This window comes from Argentina silus (genome assembly GCF_951799395.1).
Source record: "Argentina silus genome assembly, chromosome: 10".
In the NCBI taxonomy this organism is placed as follows: Eukaryota; Metazoa; Chordata; class Actinopteri; order Argentiniformes; family Argentinidae; genus Argentina; species Argentina silus.
This window is the reverse complement of record NC_139664.1, coordinates 7516697-7536005: the sequence shown is the minus strand read 5'-3', so window position 1 is coordinate 7536005 and position 19309 is coordinate 7516697. Positions and strand designations below refer to the sequence as shown.

Sequence of the window (19309 nt, the reverse complement as noted above, 5' to 3'; positions counted from 1 at the left end):
CATAGCTGCAGTGCAGGGGCAAGGCAGAGAGGGGAAGGTAAGTCATAGTCATGTTATTGAATCTGTAATGGAATAAAACATCTACATTGTGTGAAGCAAAGCACAGATCATATAGTTTGTGCATACACAATGAATGCATGTACAGCATATAACTTCATTTACAAACGTAAAGGCCAAAACCCATTCCTTGGCTACAACAACCGAGTAACATCTGGATTAGATTAGGTTGACACTTAGCCAAGAGGCTTGTCTCGGAATGGGAAATACAGTATATGAGGTTTCATGAACAAAAATTAATAGTCCACCACATTAGTTCTCATCTCAGGTAATAGAGGATATCTATACAATAGACACATAAGAATCTGGAAAGCTCATTCCGACTGTTCTTGCTACAGTAGTAGAAAGACATTCACAATGGAATGTACAGTACACTGTATAGACCTGTTATTATGCTTGATATAAACTGCCGTAAAACTACACCCCAAAAAGATTGTCAAAGTCAACTGAACAAGACGCTAAGAAGGGAAACTGTATGAAATGCAGGGAAGGGAAAAAATGATCACAAATTACTGCAATGACACAGGGTCCCAATCACTATAAAGATCATTGGTCTTAATATCTTTCATACAGTCTCCCATAAATAATAATTTATTGACCTCATCAGATTGCTCGTAGACACATACACGCCCACCTGAAGACCCATCAAATCAAACCTTTTGTATTTTGAGTGACTTAACTTATATCCAATAGCTACAAAGTTAGACGTACACGTTTTGGCCAATTGCATGTTGAAGCCTCGACCACACAGGGGCGGGGACATTTTCTACAGGAAATGTACCCTGTGCTGCTATTTCAAAAGGCATGCGAGGTAAGTGTTGTGATAAAGAAAAGTATCTATCATGTAATAGCTTGTTAATGAGCAGAATCAAACAGTTGCACAAAACATGGAGAGCGTGGAAATGAGTATTTTTGTTACGAACCGGCGATTGTTGGTCATTTGAGCAACTACTTTTGCTGTCCTGTGTTGTGCATGCCCTAAGAAGCAGAATGGACCAAAGGAGTAGACTGGACACTGGATTGCTATAGCGACTAGTACCGAGACCCCTTCTAGAAATTGTAATGTGTCTCGTCTCGTGCAATAAGTCTGTGTTCTAAGATAAAACGTTACTAGTACACGGACCACGACTACATCTACTGATAAGCATGCTACTGTTCATTAATTAGTTTGCTATCCATCTTGTTCAAAAGTTAGCCAGTACTGCTAACGTTTATCAGCCAGTAAACGTTGTTCAGGTAAAACTTGCCTTACACATTAAAACAGCCATCGATTGAGGTTATATTGCCAGCTAGTTAGCTAGCAATCAGTTTTATTTCTGATGGCAGTAGTGCTCCATATATGTCAGCTCACAATGTTGTTAGTGGCAGACATCCTGATCCTATTAATAATTACTTGTCAAATGATTTCTCTCTCCTTCTCTCTCTTTCTCTTTCTCTCTCTCTCTCTCTCTCTCTCTCTTTCTCAGATTAAGGGGTGAATGGAGGCCACTCAGCAGATAATCAATGACTCATTATTGGATGAGTTGTCAGAGGATGAGAAGGAGGATGCAGATGGAGGGAATAAAGGACTGCCATTGGCTAAACTCAAGGTGTTAAAAAATGAGCATGTCCCTGAGACAGGTGAGTAGAGCACTGCTTTGTCCATAATTTTTACTTTGCAACTTGGATGGTTTTGCTTTTGAATTTAACAGAAGCTTTTTGTTCATATCCATCTTGATATGCAATAATGCATATTGTCTTATGCCTGTCTTACTGTATTTGATGAAAACATATTTCCTCCCTCTTTCCTAGAGCTGCCCCTCTATCTCGGAGAGAACGTGCTGGGTCGTGAACCAGCCTCTTGCACCCTGCCCCTTGTCGCTCGCTCCATATCCAAGCAGCACACCGTCATCTCCATCTCTGTCTTCCGTCCTAACCGTCGCTGTGGCAGCGTTGAAATGGAGGCTCTGGTGTGGGACATGGGGAGCATGAATGGGACACGTAAGGGCCGGCTCAAACTGACCCCTCACATCCGCTATGCCCTCAGTGAGGGGGAGAGTCTGGTGCTGGCTGACATTCCCTGCCAGTACCTCAGCTGTGCAGTGGACAAAATGGCAGGTCAGGGGGACATGCGGAGCCCTGCGAATGGGGGAGCTGGAAGGGGAAGGAGAGATGTGCAGGTAAAGGGGAAGGCCCAGCCTCAAAGGAAAACCAGGGGCCAAGGCTTGGGAACAGAGACAAGTGCAGAGACTGAGAGACAGGCTGAGGGAGGTGTCAGTGGAAAAGTGAGCTCATCTGTTGTGTTGATGAAGCAGGGTGGAAAGGGTGAAACCCCGGCTCGAACCAAGCCTCTGTCCTTTGAACAAACTCCAACACAGCCAGAGAAAATGCTTGTGCCAGACTCGGACTCTGACTCTGACGGAGGGCGAGAAGGACAGAGCAGACGGGGAAAGTTCATAGGTGAAAGTATGTAGACTAAATTATATTTTCATGTTGTTTAGTGTTTTTGCCATAATTTCCAAACTTCATGTTGCTCTGATCTAGCTCTGCGTATAATCTCTCTCTCTCTCTCTCTCTCTGTCTCTTGCCTAGTGTCTGATTCTGACTCCCACATGCCTAGTCCCACCTGCTCTACATTCCTAAGTCCCACAAACAAAGTCATTCCAGAGAGGTAAAATTCCAAACACCCAACTACAAAGTTCTTATTACAATGCATATTATATATATATATATGATATTTCATCAAATTTTCGAATTTCATCTTGTTTTATTACATGCATGATTATTGTACAATTGAAAAGCATGTGCTGTGTGTTATCTTATTACACTGTACCCTGTACACTGACTATGTAACAGTTGTACTGTAGTATTCAGCATGCTCTACTAATGCATGGTCACCTTGTTTTCCCTGTGTGTCTAACAGTGAGGATGAGAGCCCTATCACCCCCTCCTCTGCTAAAAATAGACCCAAGCCAAGAGTCAGCTTTAGTGAAGAGGAGACAGTCTTTGATGGACTGAGACAGCAGGCCTTGAAAAGAAGGGCTCAGATGATTGTGGATGACAGCGAAGAGGGGGAGGAAGAAGAGGGGGAGGGAGGGAGAGAGGCACCAAGTGAAAAAGGTAAAGTGTCAGAAGAAAAGGCAAACAGTGTCAGTGTTTCGATTGAAGATGGATTGTCTTCTTCTGCACCTGTGGTATCTAAGGACGACAAGCCTGAGTTCAACATGGACAGTGACACAGATGTGGAGGGAGAGGAGGAGACTGTTTTGTCCGGACCTGAGAGCACTGAGACTCCTGTGACCTTGAATGTAGAACCACCCACAGACCCTACAACAGAGCCTGGCCAGTTTCATATGGATAGTGATACAGATGTAGAGGAAGATGATGCTTCCAACAATGACTCCAAGTTAGTGCCTGCCGCCAAAGCGAATAGGAAACCAACAGATTCCATTCCAGTTGTCCAACCGACGGATATTCATCTAGACAGTGACACAGACGTGGATGATGAATCGGACAGTGCTGCCAAGGATACGTCCAAGTTGGATCTAATTGAAAAACCAGCGGACTCTGCCCCTGCAGTGCAACCAACAGACTTAACAGTAGACAGTAACACAGATGTAGAAGACGGAGAAGAGGAGTCTCATACAGAAGACACACATTCTAGAGCAGTTCCAGATTCTGATGGCACTGGAATCGGAACCACTTCTGGTGCTCCTCAGGAACTGCGTTTTGACAGTGACACAGACGATGAAGAGAACCCTTTTGCCCCCGCCAGCAGGAAAACCACAGAGGTGGCTAAGCACCTCAACACAAAGTCACCCTCTAATGTAGGAACTGTAGCTGCTTTGGAGATCATATCTGACAGCGATACAGACTTAGAAGAGGATGTAACTCCGCTTCTAGCTGCATCTACCGTTGCTACGGCAACAGAAGACGCATCACCACAAGCCGAGGTTCTGTTGGCCACTACCTTGAGCACTGCTGTTACCATGTCAACCGCTCTTAAGTCAGACTCTTCTGACGTGGACACAGATGCAGAAGAGGAGTTGGACCCCAAAACGTCCCGTGACACCCCTGTTGGGGGGGTCCCAGACCCCGGTGATTTCAGGATGGACAGTGACACAGATGTGGAGGATGAGGAGGATGGTCCCGGGAAGGCAGGACAGGGACAGACCCCAGGCCAGAGGTCAGAGAAGGCTGCTGGGGTGCTCCTGGGCTCCTGTGGCCCCCAACAGAAGTGCTCCACCCCTCTGGTATCATCAGGTATTGTAGACTCAAGATGAACATTATTATTATATAAATTCAGTAAGATTTCTTTGATGCCCTAACCTAAGTGTTTTTTGTTGTTCTCTCTGTAAAATGGAAACCTGTTAGGAGTACAAGAGGAGATGGAAACTCAGGCTTTCCTCAGTCCCTCAGACCCCTTCAGACGTGAGTAATTGATTACACAGTTCCTACAAGCTAGATGTGATGTCCATCTGTGAGATTGGGAGAGTAATTAGGTCAGAAACAAAAAATAGTCAGGAAAGAGACATGCAAACTAATTGTAAAACATACTTTTCTCCATTTATGATTTATTTGTATACATTTATCAAGATCCTTTGACATGTGTTTTGTTTGTTTCTAACCTGTCCTCTCTCCTTGCACATACATAGACCCTCTCCCTCCTCTCATGAGGCCTACGGTGTCATCCTGCTTAGACATCCAGGAGGATGATGACTTCGTCGTGGCCGAAACTCAGTTGTTCGTGCTGGAGGGCCGGGACAGCCATGGCAGCCTTTTAGATAACCCTACCGTGGATGCTACTCAACCCTACCGTCTGGAACCTTCCTCTGGCGAGGAGCTGGAGGATCAGCCCAGTGGAGCAGGCTCCTTCCAGCTTGGGCTGTCGGACAGCAGCCACCTCCGGGCCCAAGCCTTGGCCCTGGCCATGGAGAGCACCCAGGCCTTTGGCACCCTGGAGGGGGCTGGGGAGCTGGAGGCCACCCAGGCATATGGCAGTGTCCCTCCCCCAGACAAAGCTTCTCTAGAGGAGGACTCAAACTTGGAGCCCACCCAGGCCTATGCAGGGATAAGCGAGGAGCCAGCCCGGCGATCAGCTGGGTTTGGGATCGGACGGCAGGTGGACTTTGCCCTGGAGGCCACACAGGCATACTTCCCAGTGCCTCACAGTGACACGGAGGATGAAGAGGATAAGTCCAACATTATTACTGCTGAGACTCTGCCAATATCTGCTTATGAGGAGGAGGAAGATGAGGATGAGGATTTAATAGGAGCCAAACCCTCTTCTCCAGTACGGCGAGGAGGATCCAGTAGACAGAAAGAAAGGGAGGAAGAGGAGGAGACCCAACCTGTAGAGGATACCAACCAGTATCTCTCCACAGCTGAAACTCAGCCCATGTCTGCATGTGAAGTTGAGGAAAGCGATGATGATGAGGAAGATACTATTTCAGATCTTCCTAAAAGAAGGGGAAGGAAACCGAGACATATAGAAGAAGAGGAGTCACAGCCTATCACTAGTTCTTACGTCTCTACTGCAGAAACACAGCCAATGACTACAAATGATGATGATTATGATTATGATGAAGAAACTAAATCTTCTTCACCCAAAAGGAGGGGGAGGTCAAGGAGAGGGAAAGTAGAAGAGAAGAAGACACAGCCTCTTGCGTTCCTAACCAGCTCTCACATCTCCAATGTTGAAACCCAGCCCATGTCTACACATGAAGATGAGGAAGAAAAGGACATCAAAGCTGCTCCACAGAAAGTAAAAGGACGGCCTCAGAGAGGGAAAGGGAGAGAGGCCGAGGCTGGGACCAGTGGCATTAACAGGAGAGGTGGAAGAGGAAGAAAGGAGGAGGAGGAAGAAGAAGAAGAGGAGGAGGATGAGGAGGAGACATCAGAGCCTCCAAAGAGACACACTAGGGGGAAGGGTAAGGTTGTGAAATCTACAACGGCAGGGGGGAGGAAAGGAAAGGTTGTGCCTGAGGAAGAGGTAGAAAATGAGGATGAGGAAGAGATCTCAGAGCCTTCAAAGAGACAGACTAGGGGGAAGGGGAAGGCTGTGAAATCTACTAGAGGAGGAGGGAGGAAAGGTAAGGTTCTGCCTGAGGAAGACGAAGATAGTGAAGAAGATGAGCTGGTTGAGCAGGGTAAAAGGGGGAGAAGGAGAAAAAGCGTGAAACAGCAGAAAGATGAAAGGGAGGAGAAAGAGAGGCTTGAACGAGAGCAGAGAGACGAGGAAGACGTAGAGAAGATAAGGGAAGAACAAGTAGAGAACGAAATTTTTTTGCAAAAGGAAAAACAAGAGAAAGAAAGATTGGCGATAGCTATGAGAGAACACGCGGAGAAAGAAAGGATTGAGCGGGAGTTTAAGGAGCAAGAAGAGCGGGAGAGATTAGAGAAGGAGACACTTGAGAGAGAAGAAAAAGAAAGGATGGAGAGAGAGAAAAGGGAACTGGAGGAAAGAGAGAGGCTTGAGAAGGAAAGGAGGGAACGAGAAGATCAAGAAAGACTGGAGAGGGAAAGGAAGGAGAAAGACAGAGTGGAGAAGGCAGAAAGAGAGGAGAAGGAGAGATTGGAGAGAGAAGAGAAAGAAAGACTAGAAAGGGAGAGGAAGGAAGAAGAAGAGAAAGAAAGAATAGAAAAGGAGAGGAAGGAAAGAGAAGAGAAAGAAAGATTGGAGAGCATAAGGAAGGAAAAAGAAGAGCAAGAAAGAGTAGAAAAGGAGAGGAAGGAAAGAGAAGAGCAAGAAAGATTGGAGCAGGAGAAGGCAGAAAGAGAGCAGAAGGAGAGATTGGAGAGAGAAGAGCAAGAAAGGGTAGAAAAGGAGAGGAAGGAAAGAGAAGAGCAAGAAAGATTGGAGAGCATAAAGAAGGAAAAAGAAGAGCAAGAAAGAGTAGATTGTGAGAGGGTGGAGAAAGAGAGATTGGAGAGAGAACAAGCAGAAACGGAAAGGCTGGAGAAAGAACGGAAAGAGAAATTGGAAAGGGAAAAGAAGGAACGAGAGGTGAAGGAAAGATGGGAGCGAGAGGAGAGAGAAAGACTGAAGAAGGAAAAGGCAGAGAAAGAAAGATTCGACCGGGAAAGGAAAGAAAGAGAAGAGAAGGAAAAACTGGAGGGAGAGGAGAAGGAGAGGCTGGCAATAGAAAGGAATGAACAGGAAGAAGGAGAGAGATTGGAGAAGGAGAAGAAGGAAAGAGAGGAGAATGAGTGCCTAGAAAACGAAGAGCGGGAGAGACTGGAGAGAGAAAAGAGAGTTGTGGAGGAGAAAGAAAGGCTGGAAAAGCAGGCAAAGGAGCGACAAGAGAATGAAGACAAGGCAAAGAAGGAGGGTAAAAACGAGCCAAAAACGTCCAGGAGAGGTAGCAGGGCAACGATCAGAAGAACCATCGCAGCTTCACCCACGACAGAACCTGGCCAGGACATTCCATCCAGTGAACCATTCCCAGCCAGCAGAACCAGATCTCGTTCTAACTCTTTTAACTCAGTCAGCTCTGAGAGATCCACCGCCTCCAGCGTGGGTACACAGGGAAGCAAGGGAAGAGGCAGAGGGAGAGGGAGAGGGGGGGAGAAGACCACACAGCCAGCCCCTGATAACACCACACAGAGCAGCACCAGAAGGAGGACTGTGGCTGTGGTGCCCTCTAGTGCTGTGGAGGTCACAGTGCAGGATGTTCTCTCCAGCGAGCAGGGCCCTGCGAGGAGAACGCGGTCTCGCTCCAACTCCACCAACTCCCTCAGCTCAGAGATATCCACCTGTAGTGTGAGCTCCCAGAACCCAGGGAGAGGAGGAGGACGAGGAAGAGGGAGGAAGACGAAAACAGAGCCTGAGGTTGACTCCATCCCTCCTGTCAGCAGTCAGAGTGACCAGGCTCCAGCCCCTAAGACTACAGCCAGAGGCAGGAAGAGCAGGAAAGTGGACGACTCTGAGGTTGTGACTGCTGCTAATGCTTCTCAACCCAATAGTGAGGAAAAGGCAGATTCTCAGGAGCCTGGCACCACTAGGGGGCGAAGGCAAGCTAAAGAGAATGATTCAGACCCTGTGGCAGCAGGTGAGGGAGATCAAACAACCCAAGTAGCAGAAGGTACAAGTGAAGACTCCATCCTGCCTAAAGGGAAAGGACGAGGTAGGGGCAGAGGCCAGAAAACCAGAAAACCTGAAACTACTACAACAGTGGAAGATTCCGGTGAAGAGGGTGAAGACTCTAAAACAAGTGGTAAAGGAAAAGGCAAGAAGAGGGAGCTAGAGGAGGCAGAGAAGGAGGTGAGCAGCGGGTTTAAGGTTCCCAGAGGGAAGGCCAAAGTCCAGAGGGGAGGAAAAAGAGGGTCAGGAGAGGAAGAAGAGGAGCAGAAGGAAGAGGGAGAGAATGAGGAGAAACCTGAGTCTATGCCAGCTAAGAGGAGAGGTAGAGCATCCACTGCACAGTTGAAGAAGATTGCAGAAGAGGAGAAGAGCACAGAGGGAGAGACAAAAGAAGAGAGGAGTGAGAAAATGGATGAGGAAGAGGCTGCTACTGTTCAACGGAAAGTCAGAGGCAGGCAGTCAATGGCCCAGAAAAAGAAAGAAGAAGAGGAAGAAGAAAGTGATTCTAGGGACCAGGATGCAAATGTTGAGGTTGCAGAGGTAATTTTCTCCTTTCTATCTCTCTGTGTCTTTATAGTAATATAAATTATACTGAAAATGTATGTGCTCATGTAGTTCAATTGTCTTACCCCTAATTATACAACGGTTTGATCAGAACAAGCATTGTGTTTGGCCGAGAGGAGTTCAAAGCCGTGCTTTATTCCCAGATAAAGTAACAGCTATGACACGTTACCTGTTGCAGTAATATCCCTCACTTGAATTAAGAAGATTTGTTTATCATGCTACCTCCGCTTTGCGTTGGGCCTAACAACACCCCTCAGCTGTGACTTTATAAAGCCTCTCATGCCTTATTGCTTAAATATAAGCATGTTTTACTCCATTGTAAACATCTTAATTGTAAACACACACTATAGCCCTTGCACCCATAGCTCTGTTAATGAATTTGAGAGTGGTTACATTTCTCCAGCCCCACCCCTCAGCTGCTGGGGTGGCCACATTGTTGTTGTTTGAATCCCATATTGCCCCTTTAATAGCAATGTTTACACTTTTTAAATTGAAATGCTAACATGACAAAATGGATGAAATTGTGCCCCCCAAAAAAGAAAGAAAAGGTGAAATATCTCAAGTAAGCAGTGTGCAGGAGCTTCTTCCCTTGAGAATGAGTGTCTTTAGCTACAGTACCTTGACCCGATGCTTTTGTCCTCACCCAGCAGTTCTCCTCATACTCTTGAGTCAGCTATTTCCCGCTACAAGAATGTGCTTCGATTAACATCAGTGACTCACATGCTGCAATGGGAGTAGGCTGACCATCTCCGCATCAACATCGGCACTAATGAATTAAGTGGCTCAATGTCAACTCGGTCAGTTCTTACATGCTCTGTGAATAATTACTAATGACCCCCATCACTCTTGTTCTCCCCTCTCTCTCACTCTCTTCATCTCTCTCCCTCGCTCTTCCTATCTCTCTCTCGCAGGTTCCCCAGACTCCCACAGGTAAAACACGACGTAAGCGGTCAGCCCCTGTGGACTCATCTCCTGTGGCTAAGACTCCACGCTCCTCCTCTGCCTCCCCCCTGCCCTCCCCTGGGGCTGTTGGCCGAGCCAGACCCGCCACTCAGACCTACAAGGTACGTTAATGCTCCCCGCCTCCGCCATCAGACCTCTGCAGCTCATCCAGAATGCTGCCGCCCGCCTGGTGTTCTATCTCCCCAAGTTCTCCCATGTCACCCCCCTCCTTCGCACCCTTCACTGGCTCCCAGTAGCAGCTCGCATCAAATTCAAGACCCTGGTGGTCACCTACTGGGCAGCAAAGGGAACAGCCCCTCCCTACTTGCAAGCAATGGTCAGCCCCCAAACCCCTGCCCGATCACTCCACTCTTCCACCTCGCTTGGCCGCCTGGCAGAGCTAGCCCCTGGTCCTAGCATAGATTCTGAGTTTACTGAAACCTCTTTCCACCTTCCTCTTCCCCTTTCCCCTCCTCCCTCCCCCTCTCTCAGGTATTGTTCACAGGAGTGGTGGTTGAGGAGGGTGAGGAGGTGGTGTCTCGTCTTGGGGGCAGCATGGCGAAGGGCGTGTCAGACATGACCCACCTGGTGACTGACAAGGTACGCAGGACCGTCAAGTTCCTGTGTGCCGTGGCGCGAGGGGTGCCTGTCGTCACCACCGATTGGCTGGACAAGGTTAGTCTTCACAGAGTAGGATGATGTTACACACACACACACACACACACACACACGCACACTATCTCTAACTTCCCCCACCCTCTCTCTCTCTGCCAGTGTGGTAAGGCAAGTAGTTTCCTGTCTCCTAATGGCTTCCTGGTAAAGGACGCTGAGCAGGAGAAGAAGTTTAGGTTCCGTTTGGAGACGTCTCTGAGGACCGCCAGCAACCGGCCCCTCCTGCAGGTATACACTTCCATTCCTTCCTCCATGTGTCCTGGCCGTGTGCGTGCACCGGTTCATGTCGTTCCACTATAGCTTGAGCAGTCGTTCACGCTGCCCGCTCGTTAGAGTTTCCCACCACCACCCAGCTTCCACCTGCAGGTTAGCTGTTGTTACCTGCCTTCGGGGGGTTGAATTTCATGGTTCTCCCCGCTTTTTTAAAATTTGTTTTAATATTGTTTATTCAAACGGGGGGGGTTAGAAGTTTATGGGTCTACAGTATATCAGATTGGAACCATCCATTACGCCAAATCAATTGTACATTCACGAAACTAAATACGTTTACATCAAGTGTCCTGACTGAAGTGTGTTTGTTGTTCCCACTCTATTTGCGCATGTCTTATGCATCACTCAGTACTGACAAACCACAAGAGCATAGTCATAATTGCATCAAGGATGTGGTTTCATTCTCTTGTAGAAAGCAAGCAAGCATGACATTAACTGTAATGTTGTGGTTATGTTTTATGAGCACTTCCCATTAGGCCAGTTCTGAGCAACACAGTCAACTAGCTTTGTCTTCTGTACAAATCAAGTTATGATTCAATGGATTGCTCTCTGCATGTGTTATAGTCGGGCACAGAGGGATTTTTATCACTTTAAACCAATTTGAAAACTATGCAGGCAGGCTTTGCCTGTGTTCTTAGATGGATTTCTTCCAATGGACACATTTTGAGTGGAGTTGACAATTTGACCCCCCCTGTCTCCTGTCTCTGCTCTCCCTCAAAGCTAACTCTCTCTCCTGTCTCCTCTCCCTCAGGGCTATGAAATCCATGTGACCAGGTCGGTGAAGCCTGAGCCGGCCCAGATGAAGGACATCATCTCCTGCAGTGGCGCTCGCTTCCTCCCCAAGATGCCCTCTGCCCACAAGGTACTGTCCGGCCTGGAGCATGGATGTTTACAGAACCTTGAGCTCTCGGCTGCGTCTCAGATTACACTATTCCCCATTTAGAGCACCGCAAAGACATACGTCTCTGATTGCCTTGGCTCTGTTGGTTCCTCCCTACATCTACTTTATGTATGCTCATTACTTATCCCTGTTTTTCCACTGTATGTTTCTCTCTCTCTCTCTCTCTCTCTCTCTCTCTCTCTCCACCCTTCCTCTATTCCCCCACTCCTCTCTCTCAGGCCCAGACAGTGGTGATCTCGTGTGAGGAAGACTGGTCGTTGTGTAGTCCTGCCCTTTCTGCCTCTCTCCCCATCCTCACTGCTGAGTTCCTGCTCACAGGCATCCTACAGCAGAAACTGGACCTGCACACCCACGCCCTCTCAGCCCCCAAACCTCCACCAGGGGGCAAAGGCCAGGGCAGGAGCAGGAAGAAGACGTAACAATGACAGATAAGAGAGAAGAGAGACAGCACCCTCATGTGTGGCGGAGTAGTACAGCCTCCTGTATAGGAACCAGTATCAGACCAGAGAGGAGAGTTTTTACTTGCCGGTAAAATAAAGAAACAACACACAGGAAAATGATTCATCTGTATATGGGAGAGTGAATGACTGGTTTAAGGAGAGGAAACACCCATGTATGACAGACTAGATAGTAGACAATGTAGTGGACCTAAGAAAATAAAATGTATTCCTCTGTATACAAGAGAGGTGAACTAAAAATACATGCATAGAATTGTAAAGAAATGTGTGGCAGAGAAAATGCTCTACATTGAATTATAGAGTTTTTTTTACATGAACTTCAGTTACCGAGAGAAGAGCAGAGACTGTGGGTCGCACTGCTGTACAAAGCAATGCAGGATGTAACTTATTGCCTATCCTATTCATCTCTCCCCCTACCCTTTTCATTCCTCCTCTATCTTCATCTAATTCATAGCCATCCTTTCTCTCTTGTGTAAAGATAACAAGTATATAGGGCGTATTTTATGAGGGTAAGCTTGAATACACCACAGTCTCTATCTGTCCTTGCTATCCACAACTGTGACTGTTTAAAATAGACACTTTATCGCCTCCATTACCTTAGAGTGAAGATCTGTCCGCTCCATAAAGACCTGCACTGTTGATTGTTTTAATGCTGCTTGTCCGTCTACATCTGTGTATGAAATCAAATGTATATTCACCTGCCAATAAATATTTTGTACTGATCCTTGCAGAGATGTGTTTTTTGCTGATAAATCACAGTCCTGTATTTCTTGCATTATTGAAATTTACCAACAATATAGTTTTTTCCTTTCTGATTGTCATTTATATGCTGATCGTGCCTGCACTGGTGGATCATGTAGATGTATGCACATCCTATTTGATGACCAAAGCAATGTCCTCCCCATCATCTATGTTGGAATGCTTATTCCATTGTCCAGGAAATGGAATGATGTAGAGCAATACCACTTCATTTAGGCTACTGAGTCTCCTTTGGGATGTCAGCCTATTAAGCCATTAATATCTGTCTCTAATAGTCTATTATCCTTGTTCCCTTGAAAAACCCTGACTCGCATCCTTCACCTCTGCATCTCAAGATAGAGTGGCTAAGTGGTCCATAGAGTGGCTAAAAGAGCAAAGACTGATAAAAAGTCTTAATCTAAACAAGCCTATTACTAAATTATCTGATTAAGTTATATGTGCCTTGGGGCAATCACACGTAATCCGGCATTTACCGACATCACTCGAGCGGCTCCGATGGTGAGCAGAAGCCGACATATTCTGAACATCTTCCAAATGTTCAGCCCTAGTCGTCAAGTGCTACTCTTGGGGGGCGAGGTTGAGAGGGAGGGTGACGGCAAGAAGGGAGATAAATAGGCTACATGCAGTAAGCTACAGATTTCTCCTCTCACAAATCCGACAACGTTGCCTGCCTAACCAATACGGAGATATTGTTCATTTAAAGGTAAGTGAGCTGCAAGGGATATTTATGACATGCATGTGGATGTGATTCTTGAAATAAATTCGTCTGGTGGATGACGGGTTAAATTCTGCAGTTTTTTGTGAGATTTTTTCTGTCCCGCCGTATGAGCTTTCTTATCTCATAAGGACTTTATTTAATGTAAGTCGTGATTATTTTTGTAAGGTGAGGGGTGTGAAAATCTTTACTATCACGTTTTACTATCATAATTTTAGGAAATTATTACAGACTTTGCGCTTCATCGGGATTCGGCGATTATGGGACACATTCAATTCTGCATTACTATACTAATTTCATAGTCTGCTATACAGAATGGTACACAAGTGGGCAATTATTAGACACATGTTTGATTTGGATGACAATAGCTCATATGTATAGCCTAATTGACAATAATGTATTTATTATAGCCTATAATGTTCACAAAATCTTGCAAAAAATGCACCAGACATGAGAGAAAACAAGTAAAGGAATGCAGCCGGTAACATTAATGCAGAATTCATTCAGAACAGGCTACATCATACACGAAAAACCCCCCAGAATATTCCCATCATGATATTAACCGCCTAATTCGCAATACCTGTTCATGCGAGGTATTTCATTGCGTATAGTGATTTTTTTTAGCCTATGCTCATCAATGAGAGATCGACTGTCTAGGAAACATCCAATTAATGCCAATTAAGCTACAGCCTATTTCTGGAGATGTAGCCTGTTTTATTTTATTTTATGACGGTTATTGTTAAAGCATCCATCATACAGTATGGACGATGCAGGCTCCTGTGTAGCCCCCGCCTTCTGTATGTCGATGACATAGGATGGCCTCAGTTGGTGCTGCATGCACATAGGACATGACAGTATTTGTGCAGTGGTCATCACCCGATCCCTGCCCCGGGGTGGCCTTTATGTCTAAGCCATTTAATCTCATTTATGCCCTTTTGTGGTTTGCCTTTCATAGTCCTGTATTATCCTTATGATTTGAAATGCCTTGTATTTAGTCTGTCAAGGGAGCTCATATTAGGCCTGAGTAAAAGGCGTATTTGCTTTGCATGTCTCCTTTAATTAAACTGGAATTTGGCACATATTTGTTGAAATCTTTAGCAGGGGAAGGATTGATGTTTTTTAAGTCTATGCTGTTACTGTAGGCGTATGTGCATGTATTGCATTTTTTTTTTTTATTGGTGCATTTAATCTGAAATGTAGACAATGTCACCAGGAATTACTTCATCTATTTTCTACAGTATACCTCAGAGACGAATGATGGTTTCGGATGATCATGAGAAACATTTGCATATTCTCTCTTCACTCCCTACACTGTTAAGAGTCAATCTAGCCAGGCTAGATTGACTCTTAACAGTGTAGGGAGTGAAGAGAGAATATTGGCATTGATTATTCATCAACCTTCCTAGAAACCTTAAAGCAAACCAACCCCTACACTGTCATTCTTGTCTGTGTAGTACGCCCTCCCCTTCCGGCGCCTATGCTGTGTGCCAATACTCAGCGATCGCTTCCTCTTCTCCTCTTTTTTCCTCCATGAGCTCTGATCCAAGTGGATCTGACAGGCTGAAGCAATATGGTGGAAACCTGTCCAGTCCTTTCACTTATCAGTGGGCTTTGAAGAGACAGAGGTTGTATTCAAATGAATCAAATTTAGCCAGTCTATATCCAAGTGATGGATATAGGATATACTGGATATGCAGGAAGCCCAGGGATGTGCTGTTTCTGTGGCTTCCTCTCCGCGTCTCTTCCTCACGTATAGCACCTCTTTACTGATCTGAAAGTGCAGGATATGGTGGATGCATGCAGGGAATCCTCTTTCACCTGTCCAGTTCCTTCACGTCGAGCAGATGAAGGGGAAGAGACAAGGAGAGGGAGCCACTTCAGGCTTTTGAGATGCACCACTGGTCATGTTGGGCAGAGAGGAAACCAAGGATTTCCAGTAGGCCTCCCGCAAGCGGACATTCAGACAGTGTAATATACTGTATGTGTCGGGTTCTTGTGGCGCCGTGATACTTTTAAGTTTTTTTTGACGCCTCATGATTTATGAATGTCTTGTCTTGTGAGGAGAAAAGGGAGAAAGGGAGTAGGTGCTGGTGTGTGTGTGTGTGTGTGTGTGTGTGTAGGGGGGGGGGGGTGGTTGGGGGTGGGTGTGTGTCTGTGTCTTTGCTTGTGCCTGTGTGTACCTGGCAAAGAAATTAAAGAGTTAAAATGAAGGATACGGACAGAGAAATCTTTGTGGGGTACCCACATCTGCAGCCATTGAAGTCATTTCCGCCTCTTTAAAGACCTTTACAAAGGCCTGTCTGTCCCCCCCAGTGACCAGGGACTCCAGAGCTGAGCTGAAGACAGGCAGAGTCTTTGAGTTCAGAGTGGGATGCACTGCCTGGGATTATATAAGATAAGGAGGAGGAGAGAATGAAAGGGCCATGAGAGGGAGAGAGAGAGAGAGAGAGAGAGAGAGGTGGGGAGAGAGAGAGAGAGAGAGAGCGAGGAGGGGATGAGGATGAGGATGACAGGAGGCAAAGGGGAAAGTCAAGTGACAAAATGGAGACAGAAATGCGAGTAGAGAAAGTAAACGCTGAGTAAGAGAGGGAGAAACAGACACAGAGAAATGGGGATTTTAGAAAGTAACACAGTATGACAGAGGAAAAGAGAAAGCGATAAATGTGGAAAGACAGAGAGAAGGGGGAATTTGAGGATACAATACAGGAAGGGTGACAGAAAGAGAGAGGAAAAGAGGGGCCTGATAGAGAGAGGGACATGGTGAGCGAGGGAAAGAGGAGAGAGAAAGAGAGAGGGAGTGAGTGAGTGAAGGATAGCAGATGGCACATTTTGACTGTGTCCGGCAGCCCATGTGTGTGTGTGTGTGTGTGTGTGTGTGTGTGTGTGTGTGTGTGTGTGTTTGCGCGTGTGCGTGTGTGTGCCCAGTGAGGCGAGCACCAGCGTGTTGTTTTTCGCCCCAAATGCTTCAAAACACTTGTTTGATTTTTTCTTCACAAATGGAGAAGATCTTTTATTAACTGCTTCACACGTCTTCCAGAAATTACAGATTCTATTTTCCTTCATGGAGGCTTATCTTACTGCAGAGAGATCCAGAGGGATGTAGTAGCCATGTTGGACAAACCTGTCATCTCATATAATGTGGAGCCAAATCTGACATTTGCTTATACTGTACATCCGTGAATTACGCGCACAGATGTCAAGTGAGGACTTGATGACTTAATTGGATGATGTCCAATGAAGAGAGATATAGTATCCAAATATAAGGCTGGACATGGACATTTGTGGATGTCAGTGTTATTTGAGATATGGATGAGTGGAGTAAATAGACACGACTGTGGTTGTGTTGGCTGAGGGACGCTATGCGCAGTGGCGCTGCTGTGTCCCGTCTTTTGTTGCAAATGCAATGAAATCACAGGGCTCTTAGGCTTCCTGCCCAGTTTGGGGGGAGAGAGAGGCCGGGACTGAGCATGGAGAGGATTGGCGAAGAGTATCTGGTAGTGAAGAGAGAATGCATGGTTGTCAGATTATGACATTATGACATGCTAATTGTCTTCATTAACAGATGAGATGAAGAGGCTTCCCTGTCAATAGATCAAAAGATGGCTTAACGCTGCTTTGTTTCTTCACCAATGATATATATAGCAGGGTATCTAGATCAGTGTCCTTAACACATATACACACACATGCACATGCACACACACACACACACACACACACACACACACACACACACACACACAGCCAACAGTTCAGGTCTGTGATGGCTTAATGCATCCTTTCATCCTTGGATTAAGACCTGGGTTGCGTTCAGGATTTCAATGTCCCATGGTGGTTTTATTCCTGTTTGAATATTATTTTGCATTATGATTGCTGAGTGAAAGTAATTTCAGCTGTCACACCTCCACAGCATGCCTTAAAGAGTAGAGTGAGCAGCTGTCCAAAAAGTGTTGCAAATCACTGCAACATGTTTCAATCCAGAACGTATCACCGGGTAAACCATGATTATCAATAAAGCTACAGGTGTTCTATTACAACCAAAGAGAACCTGCAAAAATCTGAGTGAAAACACTCCAAGTGGTTCATATCCCTTCGTCACAATCTCACATCTGCCATCGACATATGCGGACTATAGAAAAACCCTGACTAATGTTTCCCTTGATGTCTTCCATCTGAGGTCTCACCGCAATGAGAGGCTGCTCAGATAATCATAATCCTCTCAATGCTTCAATTAATCAGGATTCTACCCAACTCAGCGCCTTCAGAGGGTCCTGAGGAAATGTCCCTCTCCACGTCTTTGCCAGAGTTTCTTCTTTGCCACTTTGTTTGAAACCCAGCCAAGCAATTACCCGCATCCCACAGTTCCAATTACCTTGAAATCCATGAATTATTCTGCTTTTTTAATTCAGGCGTCTGCAAGGACACCTAATCAATAGATGTGATTCAGAGCCAGTGGCTCCATGGATAAACACAAACAGATTCTAATGTGATCTTAAAGGGGAGTGATTATAACAGAAATGGGTTATTGTTTCTATAAGTCCATGTATCTTTAAATCACACCGGCTCAGTAGCATGAATCAACTGCTGACCCTGACTTTAAAATTGAATTGGGACACCCCATTAAGCTACATTGATACAGTCATTGCTTCTTGGAATAGGTACTGCAGGCTATTGTTTTCTCAAAGTCCAATTATAGGCATTGGACTCTCAGCATTGGAGTTAAATTGAATCTGATGGGACACCAGGATTTAGTAACAGTCCTTACTTGGTGAATGATGTTTGAATACTTTGGAATACCTTCCCCCCTACAAGGTACAATGCATTGGCGACTACTGCAAGGAGGGGAATAAAGGTGCATTTTTCAAGTATTCAAAAAGGGTCCATATACATCAGGAGATAACCTTGGGATTACTCATGGCATCATAGGCACTTTATCATATCGTCCCTTCCCAGCCACCCCACCCCCCACCCCCCACCCCGCCGCCCCGCCCACCCCCACCCCACTCCCACCTAAGTGTTCCTCACTTCACCTTCATGGGATGATGTCACCAGGGGATGATGTCATTTCTAAATGCTGTCATCGTCTGTGAATAAGCTTTTAAAGGCACCATGCCATCCCTGTATCTGCAGTCTGGGTGTCTCATTCCAACCCCCTCCCTCACCTAACCCAAAAAACAACAGATGGAGACACTGAAAGAAAGATTACAGGAGAAGGAGAGTATACAGGTTACTGAGAGAGAAAGGAAGAGGAGACAGATAGAGAGAATGGCAAGGGGAGGAGAGAGAGTGATACTGTAGATTCTGCGAATCTAATTTTATCTAATTTAATCAGACACCCCTTTTGTTTTCTGTTTATCCTTCATCTATCTTCCCCTTACCCCTCCTTGATATTTTTTTCTTTTTCTCTCCAGACACAGGAGATTCTGTCAAGATGAAGACAGTCAGTGTGGTCTTGTTCAGCTTGATGCTCTGCTCAGGTACACTAAATGATGCTACAAATGTTTCTATTTGAGGAATCTCCTATTCAATTGGGTTATGGTAGCCTGGCTGTGTGCCAATCAGTTTCTGTTTCAACCAACTGTACTGTAGTGTTAATCTTTATTGTCAAGCCATGTTTTTTTTTAAATACATGACCAGTTAGGCACCTAGTCTATGGGAGTAGGTCAGTGTCTAGATGAAGCCACCAGGGGGAGAAAGATGCAGAGATACTATCTGCTTTGTCTAAACAAAGATATGGGTAGGGAAAGGTGAAGCATTTGATATTGTTACAGGAAGTATGTGTGAATCAATTTGAATTGCACCTGTTAATTCAATAATTAGAATTCCTCTTTGTTCATAGCTCATTCTGCCCCTTTGAAAGGTAAGTGTCTTTGTTGGTTACCTATTGTCAATGCATCATTTGTTATAATACA

General features: G+C 45.7%; 1 protein-coding gene across 1 annotated transcript; it reads left to right on the top strand.

The window, feature by feature from the left end:
- Positions 1 to 834: 834 nt before the first annotated feature.
- mdc1 (mediator of DNA damage checkpoint 1) lies at positions 835 to 12639 on the top strand. Its single transcript, XM_083678615.1, has 12 exons — positions 835 to 868; positions 1524 to 1677; positions 1849 to 2502; positions 2629 to 2707; positions 2960 to 4299; positions 4411 to 4467; positions 4692 to 8659; positions 9595 to 9747; positions 10118 to 10300; positions 10400 to 10525; positions 11319 to 11429; positions 11687 to 12639. Exons 2-12 carry the CDS (start codon positions 1536 to 1538, stop codon positions 11885 to 11887), a joined length of 7014 nt encoding a protein of 2337 aa, XP_083534741.1. The 5' UTR covers positions 835 to 868; positions 1524 to 1535; the 3' UTR covers positions 11888 to 12639.
- Positions 12640 to 19309: the final 6670 nt, after the last annotated feature.

Coding starts and splice junctions, on each gene's coding strand:
- mdc1 (XM_083678615.1), top strand. CDS start 1,536: ATGGAGGCCACTCAGCAGATAATCAATGACTCATTATTGGATGAGTTG. Junction 2,708..2,959: donor AACAAAGTCATTCCAGAGAG/GTAAAATTCCAA, acceptor TGTGTCTAACAG/TGAGGATGAGAGCCCTATCA. Junction 8,660..9,594: donor CAAATGTTGAGGTTGCAGAG/GTAATTTTCTCC, acceptor TCTCTCTCGCAG/GTTCCCCAGACTCCCACAGG.